The 18,338-nt window shown below is 35.1% G+C and overlaps 1 protein-coding gene across 3 annotated transcripts in view; it reads right to left on the minus strand.

Annotated features, from left to right (window-relative positions):
• Positions 1-17,581, minus strand: part of LOC6033647 (ETV5-related protein Ets96B) — a 32,293-nt gene extending 14,712 nt beyond the window's left edge. The window contains exons 1-4 of one of the 3 annotated variants that reach the window (XM_038251157.1): positions 17,268-17,581; positions 7,507-7,981; positions 4,689-4,916; positions 3,870-4,007 (exon numbers count right to left, since the gene is read on the minus strand). In XM_038251157.1, the coding sequence (XP_038107085.1) occupies positions 3,870-4,007; positions 4,689-4,916; positions 7,507-7,981; positions 17,268-17,321 (895 nt within the window). In that variant the 5' untranslated portion in view covers positions 17,322-17,581. Of the gene's footprint in view, positions 1-3,869; positions 4,008-4,688; positions 4,917-7,506; positions 7,985-17,267 lie in introns of all 3 variants that reach the window. The other 2 variants (XM_038251156.1, XM_038251158.1) reach the window with 2 other exon arrangements.
• Between the last annotated feature and the right edge of the window lie 757 nt (positions 17,582-18,338).

An 18,338-nucleotide genomic window follows, 5' to 3' on the forward strand; every position in this document is an offset into this window, starting at 1 on the left:
TTACAACTTGTGAAATGATTCATATTTTTTAACTAAATACCCATTTTAAATTAAAAAAAAAACATTGCTAGCTTTCTATCGATTTCATTCGTCATAAATTCAACCCTTTTCCCGCACCCAACTGTATCAATGCAAACTCACCCTCAAAAACAGTAATTAAAAGCATCATTTCATTTATATCAATTATTTAGTATGAACAATTAGTTTCTCATTTCACGGTCGATTGTATAAACAATGCACACACACACACCCACCCCAAAATAGCAACCCGTTCGCTAAAAGTCTTCTTTTGGGGTTGAACTTTAAACCCCGTCCAAGCAGGCCAGCACCGGCATTCTAATCTACCTTCTGTTTCCCTCCCAGTAGGCGGCGATGTCGACGTCCATTTAACCCCTTTCGCTCGAGCTGATGCACAATTTTCTCTTCTCGTTTTTTTTTCTAAAGGTTTCGGGGCTTGTTTAACATTTGATGAGCATTATGATGATGATATTTAGCACTGAGCGATGATGACTTTAGAATATGTTGTTGTTTGCAAACATTACGGGTGTGCTGCTTTTGAGAGGGGTGAGCACTGGGATAATGCTAATGAAAATCTCGCCTACTTTCTGGTGGTGTAAATTTCACTCGAAAGGGGTTGACCCGATTGTTTGTATTGCGAACGCTAATGGTTTATGCTATTTGAGGGTTAAGTTTGATGAAACATTATTAATTATTAAGTCGATGCGAAGGCGAGTTATAGGCAAACAAGAAAGAACCAAATTTCAAATTCTAAACTCACCGAACAATCGCAACAGATCGTCATAATTTATTCAGCACTGAGCAGCAGTTTGTTATTTTTCAATACCCGCTAATCCATCGTGTGCCAATCAGATTAATCAGTGGGATTGAAAACGAACCGCGAACGAATAGATTTCGCGGATAAAAGCAATTTGCTGTAAAGCGAACCATGAATGTTAATTTTTTTTTTTTCGTTTCAAAATTTGCATTTTTCCCTCGGTGTTGAGTGGCTGCAAGAAAGGTGACTGTATTTTAAAAGATCATGGCCTGCTTCACCGTCAATCGGCAACAGTAGGTGACAATTTTATTTTCATTAGACGAAATTGAATTTGTCATTTTTGTGATCCGCTTTGTGAGGGGAGAGTGCGGTTTGTTTGCTTCTCACTTGAAAGGAAGGCTCCTTAGGGTGACTGCTGACTACTGAATTCTTGATAAACAGATGTTATTTTTCAAAGCCTTTTGTTTTAATAAATTGGGAATAAAACATAACACAAATATATAACTTCGGGTAATCTTTCAAATAATAATGTAAAAAAAAATCACAAAAATTGATTCAAGAAACCCATTTTTTTAAATAATTCAGCGCAAATTCACGGAATTTACCATTTTTTTCGAAAAACATTTTATTTGTTAGCTACAAAGATGAAATCCAAGGAAATAATAATTGGCGATATTTTTTAGAAAAAAAGTTTAGACGGCATTGTACAAATAAATTTCGAAAAAAAATCAAATATTTTTTTAATTAGCCCAAACCTGCAAAATATGATAATCAGCGCAGGGAAATGCATTTCAAATTGTTTTCAGTTGATCAGACTTCTAGTTTCATTAAAATTTTGAAGTTTTATGATAAAAGTGTTTTTGTTCACTGATTATAGCGAATTTTTTGCTACGGCTTATTATTCGGAACATTACAATCAATAAATATTGTTTTAATGAAAATTTCGTTCAATGCTTGAAGTCGGATTAGAAGAACGACCTTATGCATTTAAAAATGGAGCATGCCATAAAATCTGGCCACCCTAATCAAATGCTATAATCTCATAAATGAAACATGGAACTTTGTTAAGTGTGATAACATGAATAAATTTTGTGTTTATAAGGCAAAGCTGGTCAATTTGTTAAAAGAATATTACAAAGTAATTTTTTTTTCTAATATCAACATGAATTATAGCCTTGCGAGTGATCAATTTTACTTAAATAAATTGATTTGTGCAATCTTAATGCTACACTTGTTTTATAGCTTTGACTGTAAAAGTAACAACGAAATTTAAACAAGTTTTTGGACTGTTAATCGATTTTTTTTTCCATTGAATCATTTTCCATTTTATTACCAAGGCTTATATTTAGTCTAGATAGGCAAGATTCCTGATTAATCTTTTTACATGAAACTTTTTGTTATTTTTTTTTTGCATTTTATATCCTTATGTTTAACACACTCAAACATTACGAAATATATCAACCAGATGAAGTTGTGATTTCATTTAATCATCTTTTTTGCACGGTCACCCTAAGCCATCAGTCAATTTTCCACACGACGTGGGAGGGAAAAACCAGTGTATACACGCAAAAAAATCAGGCCTGTTTGAATCAACAAAATATGTTGTTGTTTTCACTTGACGATTTTTTGTTGAAACAGATCTCAAAACTAACTGAAACAACTCAAAATTTTGAGTTGAATCTACACTGTGTATTTTGTCAAATCTTTATGGAAATATCAACAAAATTATTGCGTTGATTCTACCATGATCGGCGTTGAATCAACTTAACTATACTTTTTGATTTTAATTAAATTAATTGTTGTTCACACGTGCCCGCTATACGTCAAAATGTTAAGTTTTTCTTGGTTTAGATCAGAGTGGCCAGTGAACAAGTTTCCGTTCCGTGCGATAATTCCGTTCGTGTGTTTGATCTCATCGCTTGCGGTGAGCGAAGTGTTATACAATGCGAGAAGTTAGTGCGATATTTGGGCCGATTTCATCTCCATCAGCTAGGACACCACCTGCCATCTCTAGGAGTTAAAGGCGGAACAAACCAAGTTTTGCAGATTGCAAGAAACTCCCCAACCCCTCAACGGAACATGCTTGGTAAGCGCTCTAGCATTTTACTTCAAATGACCTTTTTTAATGCTTTTCCATCCTAGCAGACCTTGGCGGAAAACAACGTAACCACGGTTCACCGGAACGTCAATGGCAACATGGCCCATTCAACGCGGGAGGCAACTTAACAAACTCGTTGGTTCATCAGGAGGCGGCGGTGGCACCAAGTGTGGTCAAAAAGCTGCGAAACGGCACTCGGACCGAACAAGGTGCAACACTTGGAGGACCAGATTGAATTGTTTTCTTTTCGATGAAATAAAAATATGCAAATATCAATAAATAATGACTATTATCATTTCAATTAAACATTGTGTTAATTCAATTGAAACACTATCCTCATTTTGAAAAAATAATCAGGTTTGTTTCAACAAAAAATCGATGTTGCTTCAACAAAAATCTGATTTGAACGTGCTTTCTGTCAAATTTTGATCAACAAAAAACAGCTTAGATGTAACAAATAAGCCCGATTTGAAACAACAAAACTTGAGAGTTGATTCAATGCAAAAATTTTGTTGATTATATTCAACAAAATATTTTGTTGAATCAAACCTCGTACTGGCTGATTTTACAAAACATTTTTCTGCGTGTAGGATTTCACCACAAAAGCACCATAAATGCTATACAAATGCTTCTCAAAAATGCAGGGGTGACAAAGTGGAACAAGGTAAACAAGTGGAGAAAAACATATTCGCCTTCGGCGCGCCACCAGCAGCAGCAGCAGGCGTCGTCGGAAGTCACTTTTGGGAAGAAAATTTGAGGATTTTTTCTTCCCTGCGAGGGGAGTGCAAATTGGTGCAGGATGTTCTTCTATTTTTCTTTTCGTCGCCTTTTATTTACCCGGGGGGTTGTAAAATTAAATTATGCGGCAATTTTGATTTGGGATTATTCATCGGATTCGCGGTGACAGTGTGGGAATTTTTCGCGGGCAAATTTGGAAGTCAATTTTCGTGCGTATCCGGAAAAGCGAGTGGAAAAAAGGTGAGACATTTGACTTACCGTCGCTGGGTTCGCGTTTCACGAGCTGGGGTGGGGTTGAGAGACGGTAGCAGTAGGCGGCGGCTGCAGCGGCAGGGTGGGTCGAAGGGGTTGTCGCGAAATCGAAGAATGCCGAGCGTTCGTTTCGGAGCGTTTTTCCTGGGAAATGAAAAAGAGTCAAGAAGTCAAGAATGGGACGCTATTCTAATATCGTCAATTGAAGAAGGCTGTGGCTGTTGGAGGTGGGGAAAACAAGTAGATTAAGGTGGAAAATCTAGTTTGTTGTGGGAGCATGGTTTGCTAAGATTGAACTTCCTTTTTTTGGCATCTTCATAAAACGAGGGGGGAGACACACTGTGTGTCATAGCTTTTTTTGGCAGTCAAAGTACAAGGAAAAGAGAGGAAAGTATCCTGCTGTGATGATATCATTAAAGACTCTGATGAGATTTTTAGCGTTTGTGGAGATTCTGAATAGATATTAAAGGTAAAATGTTAAAGATACGGATCGAAATTTTCCCAAGCATTTCCTATCATGTTGTTCATAAATCAATAAAAACATCGACATTTTATCCCATCACCAATTCAGTACAGTTTAATATTACATTATTACGCCCCGAAGGTATTGCTCGATTAATATTTTATATAAATATTGGTTTTCTGTATCGCAACGCAACGATACGCCCTTTATTGCTTTTCATACAAACATCACCCTGTAGATAGAACAACGACGACGTCGACGCACAGCCTGCTGCTGCGTTGTTCTTGCGCAAATATTGACGTTTGCAGTGAAAACTGGCTAAATAGTTGAGTAAATATTTTCTACGGTAGTGTCTGACTTACCGGCAGTCGTGCTGGCAGAGTGCCTCAAGGAACCGTACGAACTCGTTTCGCAGCTTTCGTCGAGCAGACCGTCGACGATGCCGGTGCCGCTGCTGGCGACGGCGCCACTACCTCCGTGGGAAGTGGCCACCGCCGTCCACAGGTCCCGCGGATGATGATGGTGGTGGTGGTGGTGATGGTGCGAGTTGAGCCGGTACTCGGCCCCCAGACGGTACTCGGAGTAGTAGTCTAGAGTGGGGTGGGAAAGTTGGAAAAATGAGTATTTTTTCCTTCCTATAGTTAAATTTAATTAATTGTATAACAAATAGCTATAAAAAAGACAAAACCTATTTTTATGGTTTTATTTCTAAATGTGGAAAAAATGGTCAATAAACATTTTGGGAAAAGAGCTTATTTTTTAAATAAAAAAAATGCGACATTCGTTGAAAAGATTTTTCGCTCTGATATATTCCATCTTTGAAAATTTACTTACTTTTAGAACAAAGTTTAACTCTCTTCGCCCCAATTCACCTCTACACGGGCCACGATCTAAATTAATTAAAAATACATCTTAAACCAACTGAGAATCTTAAAAAAAGCGTTCGAAAGGAGAACATTTTAATTTTTAGAAAATCTTCGTTTTGATGATTTTACTTGTTTCATGTGGTTTTACCAATGTTTTGAAAATTGTATTTCTCTGGGGTCAACTTTTGCCATGTTTTTAAAACTAATGTCCCCTACTTTTTATGTCAAAATAAGTATGCAGTAATTTTTATCATGACTCAGATTATGCGACTTAAATCTAATGATTTAAGTTGATAAAACGTTACTTTATCCACCTTCAGGTGGTTGGTGCCTTCCTCATATTCATAAAGTCAATACATTCAGTAAAAATAGCAACATGTTTAACAAATCAACTTTATTACTCATTTCTATTGATAAGGTCTTTCCATTATCTAGCTAACGACGTGTCGCATCAGGGACCCGGACATCATTTTCATCGAAATATCTGAGATCCGGTCTCCAAAAAAGTGTATAAATAACACTTAAGTGCTAATAACTTTTGATAGGGTTGCCAGATCATCCATTTTTTAGGCACATTTGAAAGGTATTTCAATTATCTTACTAACGACGTGTCGCATCAGGGACCCGGACATCATTTTCATCGAAATATCTGAGATCCGGCCTCCAAAAAAGTGTATAAATAACACTTTAGTGCTAATAACTTTTGTTAGGGTTGTCAGATCTTCAATGTGTTGGACTCATTGGAAAGGTCTTTTTAATACCTTTCTGAAAATGTATAACATGATAGGTTTTCTTGCAAAAACCACCCTTTTTACAATCTTCCGGACATACGCAAAAATCGTTTTTTTAGCATAACTTTTGAAGTACTAAGCTAAATTTGCTGATTTTAAATAGAGACCTATGGGACCCCAAGACGGATCGAATGAGAGTAATAAATCCGTCAAAATCCGTTCATCCAGTCCGGAGATAATCGAGTGACAATTTTTTGTCCACCCACCTACACACATCCACACAGACATTTGCCCAGAACATGATTCTGAGTCGATATGTATACGTGAAGGTGGGTCTACGAGGTCAAACTAATAAGTTCATTTTTCGAGTGATTTTATAGCCTTTCCTCAGTAAGGTGAGGAAGGCAAAAAAGGGGAAAACCGATTAAATCGAAAATTTGACTAAAAAAAAAACAAATAGGCAAAAGATTACCAATAAAAAAAAACTGAACAAGATGAATGCAAATAAAAAAACTTAAAATGAACTAAAATAAACATCAAACAGGATAAAAAAGTAAGTAGTTGTTTAACATTAGAATAGTAAGATCTGAAATGTTTATCAATACCGCAAAAAAAAAATAAAAAATGATGAAGCCACTTAAGTTAAGAACGCCTTTTTGAGCAGCTCACAATGCTTCACCTTCACAGATCCCCAAAATTCTAATTCAATCCTGAGATATTCAATAAAATCCGATAAAACTCCGTGCATTATTGTTACTTTACATATGAATGTAGTTTCAATCTTGTCGTGCTAACTTGACACACCCTGAAAATTGATGTATGTGCGACAACTGTTCAAAGGGATTTGAGGTCAGAACGCGTTTGACGCACGTACAAGTTAGATTACCGTAAACATGTGTAATTATAACTCGGGACTCCGGCAACCAAATTCAACCAAGCTTCGCGACAATGCATTATGGTCAACCAAACAAAAAGTTTTTGTTTACATTGCGAGCTCTTTTATTTGTTTATTGAAGGTCAAACATTAATACGCGTTTTCTCGAAACGTCAAATAGCGACGTGCGACAAGATGGCACGACAGCGTCGAAGTAGCAATCCCAACTTGGGAATGCATAAGTATTTCGTTAAACTATGTTTAGTAGGCCCAATTTGGGTACTAGCCCAATAAAGGGGTATACACCCTATTTCGAAGTATTAAATAGCTAAAATAAAAGTTGGCAAGAAACTTTCTTTTGTTCATTTCTATGAAAATGGTGTTTTGATAACGGAAAACTGAAAAAGTGATGAGAATATGGAAATATGGTTATATTTCCCCTTAATTCGGCAACCGCAAGCTTATAAACTCGATATCTCGAGAAATATTAATTTGGCCAAAGAGACAATAAGTGATTATTATGTAAAATGTATGTAAAATGCAGATTGAATTGAATCATTCAAAATATTTGCTCTTTGTTTTATGTAATTAATAATAATGTAATATTTCATCAGCAATTTAAAACAATATCTTACTTGACCATAAAAGACAAAACTTTGAGGTACTGAGTTTTAGAAGAATAACATTAATTGAAGGCACACTATCCTACCATTTGCCAACGTGGTCGCCGAGGCCGAATTGTGGTGGAACGGATTCACGTGGCTGGTCACCACGGTCGCCGAGGCCGCCGCCAACGCCGAACTCGTTCCGGCGGTCGGCGAAGAAGTTATGCTTCGTTTGCTGCCACTTCCCGTGGTTCCATTACTGCTGCTGGTGGTGGTCGCACTCCCATTGTGATGATGCTGGTGATGTTGCTGCTGCTGTTGCTGACCACCACCGTCCTGAAGATGGTCCTGATGGTCATGAAGTCCTTGGCTGTGATGATGCTGGAGCAGATAGACGGCGGACGCCGGCGACGAGAGGGACGTCGATAGAAAGTCATTTGCCTGGGCGTCGTCGTTCGAGGACGTGGACTGGGAGGGACGAATGTCACCCCCGCTGACAAGTGAGGCCACCACGACCATGGTTGGTGCGGGGGGAGATTTGTTAGAGGTCGTCGACGGGAGTTGTGCGGTTCCGGTGTCCTGCTGGGTGACGGGTTTTTTTTTGTTGTTGTTCAATGGAAAAAAGAGAGGGAGAATTGCTTCTGTGAGTTCAATCATGTTTATCATTTATCAAAATTTGGTTTCTTTTCTTCGAGGAAAATGCCGTCAGCCAGGTAGAGCAACTGTGTTGTCAGTCTATATTTAAGGTATTGCAGAAAAAGAGGGGGTGAACCTTCTCCCTGCGACAAGTCTATTAATCTTGGTTGGTTGGCTAAGGGTGAACGCACGAACAGGTTGTCTTTAAACGGAACATTCAAATTAACTCCCCGGGAGTTAATAAATGGTTATGTTTCAAAGAAAATTGAAATCCATGCACAAACTGACCCCGTTTGCAGATGATTAGTTCTTTGATTTAGTGATAATTAGGCTTAGTGATTGTTCACGCTCGAAAATAGTAAATTTCACGGGGACCAAAATTTCAAAACACCGAATTTCACGCAAATTTCGCGGAACGTGAAAAATGTTAAAATAACGCTTAAAATCTTATGTTTAAATCACAGAAACTACTTTTTATGCTTCATTATATATTATTCTTCAATAAACTGACGTGAACGTGACAAAAAATCTCCTAATCATAAAAAAAAAGAAAAACGTCTGATTTACGGATGGGTTCAATTTATATTTTGAAACAAAATGTACGGCATATATATTCTCACTTATTGAATTGCTTTTTTAATATTCAACTAAAAAAGGTTAAAAAGTTTTCGCTGATTTGCTTCTGTTTTATCAGTTTAAATTTTATTGAATTTCATATCAAAGCAAGATTCAACAATCTTGTCCATCCAAAATATGTAAAATAGTTTAAATTTGTTTCAACATTTAGACCATTCAAAATAATTTTTAAGGTTTTCATCTAAAAAAAACTAAATTTAAAATCCATAGGCAAAAATATTATAAATTGTTACGAAATCGAAATTTTTATTCAAAACAAGAACAGAAAACAAAAAAAAAAGTATTTTTTTACTTTCAAGGGAATTATACACACAAATAATCAAATATATATTTTTTTAAAACAGGACTCAGAAAAAAATCTGAAATGTTTTAAAAAGGTGTTTTCAAAGATTAAAAATACTTTTCATTTTATTTTAAATAAAACAATGCTTGATTCTTTTAATTTCTTTTGAAATCATACATTTTAAATAAAATAGCAGTAAAATTTGTACTACAGCGCATTAAAATATTACTAAATTTAGTTAGTTTCTATAGAAACTGACAATTTTAATAATTCTTTAAATGGTTCAAGCTTATCAAACGAAGACTAATAAAATTTACTTAAATAGTATTTATGGTTGAAATATTTATTATGAAGTAATTTGAAAAAAGTGATTTGAGAAAATTGATAAATTTCAAGAATTTTTCACCCTTCCGCGGAATCGTCAAAATTCACTAACCCTATATAAGTAATTGAACATAAAATTTCACGGGATTTCGCGAAAAAAGCAAATTTCGCGAAGTTCACGCTGCCCGCGAAATCGTGACATTTCACTAACTCTAGTGATAATGTTGGGTTGAAGGCAAAGAGGCAAAGAGTTATTCTTATGCAAAATTAGTTGAACTTTTCGTAAAAAAATGAGAGAAGGGATTTAAAAGTATATATATTTTTTTTAATTAAAAAAAAACGTTTTTTTTTCGGGATTCTGAGTACCTCATCTAATCAATTTTACACTGAAGTTCTTTTGGCAAAAAATCACGTTATCGTTATCGGGTACGTTATCCATTAGTAGACCCATTTACTATAGTGGACCCTCTGTAGGTTTTTTTGGTGAAAAATTCAATAAAGTCACAATTTCAAGCGTGTTTTGTCTATAAATCTTTTATTTGACATGTTCCGCATAATTTAAAACAATGCTAAAATCGGCCAAAATTAACCCCCCCTCCCCCCTATGTCACACTTTGTCACGCTGGCTCTGACCCCCCCTCGAAAAGTACGTCACACTTTGTCGGACCCCCCCCATTTTGATTTTTTGTACAATCTCGATTAAATTTTCAAAATGTTCTATCTGGATAGAAATCCATGTGGCACGATTTATAATTGTAGGATTATATTTTTATTTGGGGTTCAATCGAGGAAGTTTTTTTATTATTGCAGGTTGCGTGTTGATTTTTTTTTCAAAATATGATTTGAACATTTAAATCAATTATCAAAAAAGTTTGTTTCTAAAAAACCTTGTATCGTGTTTCTTTTATGAATATAGTTTATGAATCATTACTCTTTTAAACTTTTTTAAAATATATTTTAAAACTAAATTTCAGTACTCAAGAAATAATCTAGCGTGACGTCACAGTCTCACGGACCCCCCCTTCCCCCCCTTGTCACACTTTGTCACGCTTGCGAAAACCCCCCTCCCCCCCTAGAGCGTGACGTACTTTATGGATGACGCCTTATTAGTTCGACAACAAAATAGCATTTCTATTTTATGATTGAATTAGCTATCTAATATTTTTTTGACTGATTATTTCACTTCAGTAAGTCAAAATAATGTAAGTTTAATGAACTTTACTAAAATAAAACGAAGAACTGCTCAATTTTGAGCAAATTTAAGGAAGTCCATTGTAGGACAACGAAAATCCTTACTTTTTCTAAAGTTCATTTATTCTACAAAAATGAAGAAAACTGTGTATTTAGGCAAAAGTTTTTCTTAAACTTGCAATAAATGTTTGTTGTAATCAACCTATATATGCCTAGGATAACATGTCTACAAAGTTTCATTGAAATCGGAGAGGGTCGAGAAAAATGTACCTAAAAAATCTGTCTTTGGGCTGGAAATGCTCGATTTTTTAACAATTATTTTTGTTTACAATGAAAAGTTAGCAAATGCCCTCTGTTATGCTTTATATCTATCATAAGACTCACACAGTTAATCAAATCATCAAATATCGGTTAAATTTGATTTATAAATAACAGTTTTCCTATAGCAGAACCGGGTCCATTATCGGATTATGGACCCGGGTCCACTATCGAGGTTCGAATGGCGTTCGAATGGCAAACGCCCGAAATGTCAAAATCACGCAGTGGTACCAACATTACGGAAAAAGTGTGCCATGGCATGACAGCCACATTTTTTTCTAATGTTGGTGCTACTGCGCGATTTTGACATTTCGGGCGTTCAAACGCCATCTTCGCTTAAAAACCTGGATAGGAAAAAGGAAGTCCATAACTGGCAAAAAACACTTTTTTCAAAAGGCTATTTTTCTGCACAAAGGCACAAAGAATTGTTCAAAAGATTTCCGATTTCATTGTTTTTTACAAAGGATTATGAAATAGTGCTTAAAATATTAAAAAAAAGTGAAAAATGCCGGTCTGCTCTACTAGGGGGTCCAATAATGGTTAAAATATTCTATCTCTTCATGATTCCGAGCTACAAATCACTGAAAAACGTGTCTTAGTAAAAATCCAGAAAAATGAAAGGGGTCGTACCGCCCCACCGTCACGAGATAAAATGGAGCCAGGTAGAGCAACTGTGTTTTGTTTTCGTACGGATTCGTGAGTTAGAGCAAAGTTTCACGAAAATCTAAGAGAAGTCGGGCCCACTGCTGTGTGAGTTGGCGTAGAGTGACCCTATTTTCATTGGCATTCTAAAAAAAAAACAACGTTGACGCTGTTCTTTTAAAAATTATGAATTTAATTTAAAACAATTTCAAATGTTTTTAAGTCTAATCAAAATAATTTATTTACTAATTCAATTTGACCCAATTTAAAAATTAAATTTAAAATAAGTAAATTATTTTTCTTCAATGAAGAATACTATGAAGTTGTCAGAAATAAATTTAACTGTGATATTAATCAAACTTCAGATTTACCAGCCCAGTTATTCGCTCACAATATGGACTGGATAAGCTGCAACGTCTTAACATCAATGAAATCTTTATTAGCTAATGGAATCCGAAGAAAACGATTCTCTCTCCTCCTTCTACCGGAAAACAATCCAAGTACGAAGCCAAACCCCCGGTGGGAATACACACTTTGCTATTGAGCAGCTGTTGGTTGTCGTCGAGTGTGATGACACAATATTTAGCACATCATCATCACCATTGTCACCAGCAAGTAAATCAGCAGGGGAGTTGCCTCTTGTATCTGACCAGTCTTCCCACACACGCCACAACACTTGCTCGCCCAAAAGGGGACATCTTCATTTTGTGGCCTCCCCGACCGCGTGGCTAACCGTAGCAGGCCTGGTAGTAATTGTTCCAGTAAACATAATTGGCTACACGGTTCACCACCTTTTGTGGCCTGCTGCGATGTTTGCCCTGACTTTGCCCCTATCGCAAACAATGACAATGTGTAAAACAATATGTCAGGTCGCTTTTTTTTCCAGCGAGTGTGGCTGACTTTTGTGTAACTTTTTCTTCACGTAATGTGCAAACTCATTAAGTAATTGCCCGGTGGATCCTTTGTCACATAAACATATATCGTTTTTGAAGTAGAGAGGGGTAAAAAATCAGTTTTCCCCCGAGGAAGTCTCAATGTTGTCACCTACTTTCACACCTCATCGATAGAATTCAATAACGCAACTAAAAAAAATCCACTATCAATAGACTGAAAGTGTCGCGATAGTGAGAATTATTGATCACACTTTTCAGCCTTGACACGCTGCTGCTGCAAATCTGCCGAAGACGGCATCGAGACATTGCAATCTTCACCCCGACTTGGAACACAATTTCCGCCGGAGCAGAATTGCCCGATTTCCGCCGCGGAATTGATTTTACACCCCTCTTTAGGCTTCTTTTGGGATTTGAAAGTGTAAGTGTTCTCTCAGATGGGATGATTTGTTTTTGTAGAACTTTTGGTTATCGTGATAAGGTCTCATTTACTTTTTTCATTTCATTACAAAAAAAAATCTCCACAATCGATATTTTTGTTCCATAAGAATTTGCTGAATTCATGTCAAAATAAAAACATGCAGTTTGGTTAAGGAGCGATTTACATTAATTGCCAATAAAACATCAAATGAAAATGATCCTTTCCAAATAAAATCAGGACCATACTATTTTGAGCACCACTCTTTGGTTTGGTAGCCGAATTCCATATTTCAATAAGAATTGTTTGGAAGTTTTTCGTGCTAAAAACCAAACATGAGTAGTTCTCTCCGTTGTATTCCTTATGTCGAAAGAAGCCAGTTTGCTTAATTATTTTTGGCATAAAATTTTGGCCATACAAAATGGGTATGTAAATGTATTAAATTATGTATCTTATCAGTAAACAAAACCATAGTTTTATTCCATCTGGAAAGGGGTATATATTTCATGTCAGAAAAACAGTGTGTAATTTTAACTCTGAAAACGTGTAATTTTACCACATTTCTGGTGTAATGTCACTTTTCCAGACTAAATTGAGATAAAATTACATCAAAATTGAGGTGATATGGATTTTGTATTTAACTTTTTACACTAAGAGTTTTTTTCTTCATAAATTTAACTTTTTCAACTAAAAGTTCACAACATACGTTTAGTTATCAATAATTTTTATATAAGGGTACCAGAATTTACATATTTTGAGCCATAGTGCATGAAGGTACAAAATCTGGTTGCGTAGATATTAAAAAAAATGTTTTTAACTGTCAAAAAATCGATAAATACAAATTTAAAAAAAAAAAACATTTTTTATTGCAATTCCGTCGTCAAACTACTCAACTCGGCAGAGCAGAGTTGGAAAAACGTGCTGAAAAATCTTTTTTTGCACTTTACTGCATAAACTACTAATTTAAAACCGAATAGAGCAGGGGTGCTCAACCTTTTTTCAACCTGCGAGCCACATTTGATTTTTAGGAAGCTGTGTCGGGCCGGAAGTAATGTTTAATGTTGGTTGAAAAAGTGAACAAGTTTTTCTCATAAAATTATTTTAATATTTTTTCTAGTGAACAAATTTATAAAACGTGTTGCAAATATGATTAATATATTTTGATTCTAAGAAAGAAATACAACATAACTTTCAACAATTGGTGTTGATTTATTTTTATTTGCTTAAAAATATAGTAAATACCCTGATATACAATATTTTTTTAAAATATTCAAATTCAATTGGTCGTTGCAAGTTTCTAAAAGTTTAATTTCCTTAACACAAAAATGCAAGAAAAAAATCAATGAGACATGATAAAATGTATTGAAGCGAAATTTGGATGCAAATTACAAAAATACAGTTTTGTCACTTTTGTGTTGTTGTGCACCCTTACTCAATTTAACAAAATATTTAAAAGTTATTTTAAAAACACACAAATTTAAACAGTGTAGGAAAAAAATATATTTTCAATTCGTTATTTTTTGAATTTCTGAGTTTACGAAAAAAAATAGTGTTTCTGCATGATTTCTTGGCTCATTTTGGGTTTTTTTTCATGTTAAACAATATTTGCCGCAATCTTCATTTTAAGTGTGACCAATTTGCTTTTTTAACCTTTTTTCAAATGAAACTATATCGCTAAAAACTTGTTTTGATGAAATGCGTAATTGCTTGCTCAATAATATATTTAAAAAATCAATTTTAATCATGTTCCTCAATTAAAAACTGATAATAATTTAATTAAGTGTCTTTATGTACAGTTTAAGACAACAATTCAAGTTTTTTTTTCATTTAGATATTTTACCTTTTTTCATTTATTTTCATGCACCATTTTTCAGTTTACTAATTGATTCTGAAAATATCAATATAGAAATGATAAGAATCAAATTCACAATACACAATGTTTGAATTTGAAGAAATAGGTAAATCCAAATAATAAGCTGAATTAGCAACATTTTATTTCTGAAACAAAAATAAAACTTAATGTTCCTGATTCAAATTTGATCTCGAACCAATCAAAAATCATAAAATCAAACCATCCACATTAACGACCCCCGGGTCTTTTGTGGTCTCTATTGCAAGTTTCTGCTCGAACCTAGGAGTCCGAAGGCTTGAATGGGGAGAGCACCCAAACCTCTTTCTACTCCAAGGAACCTTCCACCCCAGTGTTTGAACTGACGACCTTCGGATTGCGAGTCTAACCGCCGCCAGCGATTCCACTGGAGTAGGCTTGGTTTGGTGTGTTGTTTGTACTTATGGCATGGAGACAACTCCTACACCTAGAAATGACTTAACGGTCTAACAACCAAGGCCGGGACCGACATTTTACTTCCTCATCCGATGGAAGGTTGCAGCAGATGGTAATCGAACCCAGAATCATCCGCTTACAAAGCGGACAGCGTAACCAATCGGCCACGCACTGCCACTGATCTTGAACCTATTTTTTTTTAAATTTGGACACTGGACTTATTTATTCAATATTTCATGATAAGACTTAAGGGCCATTCAAAGAACTATTTTGAAAAGCTGTCGAGGGCCGGATGAAATAGCCTCACGGGTCGGATCCGGCCCGCGGGCCGAACGTTGGGCAGGAATAGAGTACCGTTCTCAAGTAAAATCTGTTTTTCATATAATTCGATTTCATTTGGTTTGTTTTGGTTATTTATCAGGTTATAAAAAAAATCGAAATTTTGAATTGAATTGGACTTTTTTTGATTTTTTAAATAAATATACTCTATAAATTTTAAAATCAAGCATAACTTTCGAAAATGTGTTCTAATTGATAATTTTCCTTATTTCATATTTTAGACCAAGGAAATTGAAATCGAAATAATTCGATTTCATTTCGTTTGTTTTGGTTATTTATCAGGTTATAAAAAAAAATCGAAATTTTGAATTGAATTGGACTTTTTTTGATTTTTTAAATAAATATACTCTATAAATTTTAAAATCAAGCATAACTTTCGAAAATGTGTTCTAATTGATAATTTTCCTTATTTCATATTTTAGACCAAGGAAATTTCCTCAGCTTTTCGAAAATATTTTTTTCTATGCTGGCTTGAAGTTATTTAGAACCAGATTTTGCGCCATCGTGCACTATGGCTTAAAATATGTTAATGTTAAAATATGTAAATCGAAATCATAATCATTTAAGTAGTTCCAGGACTCGACTTCAACCCTATTTATGCTAATAGGTACATATTAAACCGGATTTCTTGATAAAGATATTGATTAAGAAACCGTTTTGCTTAGTTCCTGATGTAAAATCACACATTTTGTTTTAACGATTTTGTGTAAAAAAATCAAGGACTGGTGAAGCTTCCATCAGTTAATATTGAATTTCACTTGTTCACTCTTTTGTAGTTAGAATTACACAAAAAAGAGGAATATTGTTCCATCAAAATTTTTACCTTCCAAAATTAAACTTTTTTCTTTTTTATTAAATTAATTCAAAGCAGCAACTCACTCACATATTTATACAAAAAGGGTACGATTTGTTGTTATTTTAAAATCAATTCAAATATGATTTAACGAAATGTGAATATAATCTAATTGCTAATTTGTCACTAAAACAGAAAAAAAAACAAAAACAAGCATTGTTAAGAAGTTGTAACTGAAATTTAGAGTAAATTTTCAATACCACCTATTAGTCATGGGTTTCCTATGCAGATAGGACCTTTTGAAAATTTAATGTAGAAATGATAACGGAATGCAAAAAAAGTAAGTTATCTTTTATTGTCCAACATTCTCATGTTTTCATGTGAAAGAGTTAATAATTTTGAAAATCGAAAAAGATAACATTTGATTAATAATGAAAAATATTCTGTTGCATAAATTTTTTTAAACATTTTTGAAAAGCTTGTTGCAACTATTTTGAATTAGTTTTATAAACAGTGATTACTTGGATAATATTAAAATGATCTACTAGTTCCACTAAATCTTCCGTCATTAGGTCATCACAACCAATTTCCACAGGCTTATCCCGGCTCATTGAAAGTGATATTCCACAATCCACGCGCTTTTAGATCACATTATATTACAAGTTCCTGCTCGATGCCATTTAAATCACTTTGCCCTTCCTGTCACCAGGATGTGTGCATCCGTGTGTTCACATCCCGTCAGGAATTAAATCATCACACTCAGCTATCTGTCTGGTCTGGTTCGGTTCAAGCTGGTTCAAAAGTTCCACCAATACACCACCATCGGCATCCGCTGGCACTCCGGAGGTATTGAAGCGTGTGCGAAAATTGAAAATCGATACTCGGCTGCAACAATTTGTCCATTTCCGGGAAAACATTGACGACCTCACTCAGACACGCTCACGTGGCCACATTGTCCAATCGCACCCGACGAAACGAAAGTTCGAATGTCGGCCATTTCGAATGCAAATTTTCACTTTTTCGCTCGTTCGAAAGCACCAACGATAATGGTTACGATGAATTTTTAAACGCGAAAAAAGATTGATTTTTATGACACATTTCGGACACTTACTAGCCGTGAAATGTTGGACTGAATCGGGCTCAGATTGTGCACCAATGTGTTCATACTTTTTCTCCACTTAATCCTCAATTTTAAACGGTTTTTTGATCACTTTTCTTCTTTAATTTAAAAGTACCAACTCATCTTCACATCACTTTAAACTGTTCCACATAAAAATCCAAATAGCCTTCGCCCACAAGGGTTCAGGTGTTCCCGTTCCGTTCCGTCCGGATCGTTCAAATTCCCGCAGTCAACTGAGATTGGGTGATAAATCAGCGCCCAACCGGAGGCCGATGTAACGTCCTCGGCCGTCATGCAAATTTCACCCTCCGTGTCGAGTGGGGGCGAAAAGAAAAACGATTTTCCTGCCCACCAGCAGCATGCCATGGTTTTTCACCAGAGTAGGCTGCGCTCGCGTTGTAACGAGCGGAACGGGAGAGCGAAAATCTCAGAGAGAGAAACGCAGTAGGCGTGGTCAAACGTCAATCGCCAAGCAACAGAGGCAACTCTTTGTTTTGCTGCGCAAATGGTCTTATCAGTTGCGATTTGGCGACGCCCCTCGGTGAGATAATGAGAAAGGTGATGCTGAGTGATGAGCGAATGAGAATTGTTGGGTGTGTAAAGTATAAGGTGATTGTTGTGCTTTGTGGTTTGGCAGTTGACATTGTGCTATTGGAACGTTTGATATCGTAGCATGCTGTGGAATGGTTTTGTCAAATGTTCGTTTCGTTAAACATTAAACATTAAACATTAAACATTAAACATTAAACATTAAACATTAAACATTAAACATTAAACATTAAACATTAAACATTAAACATTAAACATTAAACATTAAACATTAAACATTAAACATTAAACATTAAACATTAAACATTAAACATTAAACATTAAACATTAAACATTAAACATTAAACATTAAACATTAAACATTAAACATTAAACATTAAACATTAAACATTAAACATTAAACATTAAACATTAAACATTAAACATTAAACATTAAACATTAAACATTAAACATTAAACATTAAACATTAAACATTAAACATTAAACATTAAACATTAAACATTAAACATTAA

Source organism: Culex quinquefasciatus, chromosome 2 (assembly GCF_015732765.1).
Source record: "Culex quinquefasciatus strain JHB chromosome 2, VPISU_Cqui_1.0_pri_paternal, whole genome shotgun sequence".
Lineage (NCBI taxonomy): Eukaryota > Metazoa > Arthropoda > Insecta > Diptera > Culicidae > Culex > Culex quinquefasciatus.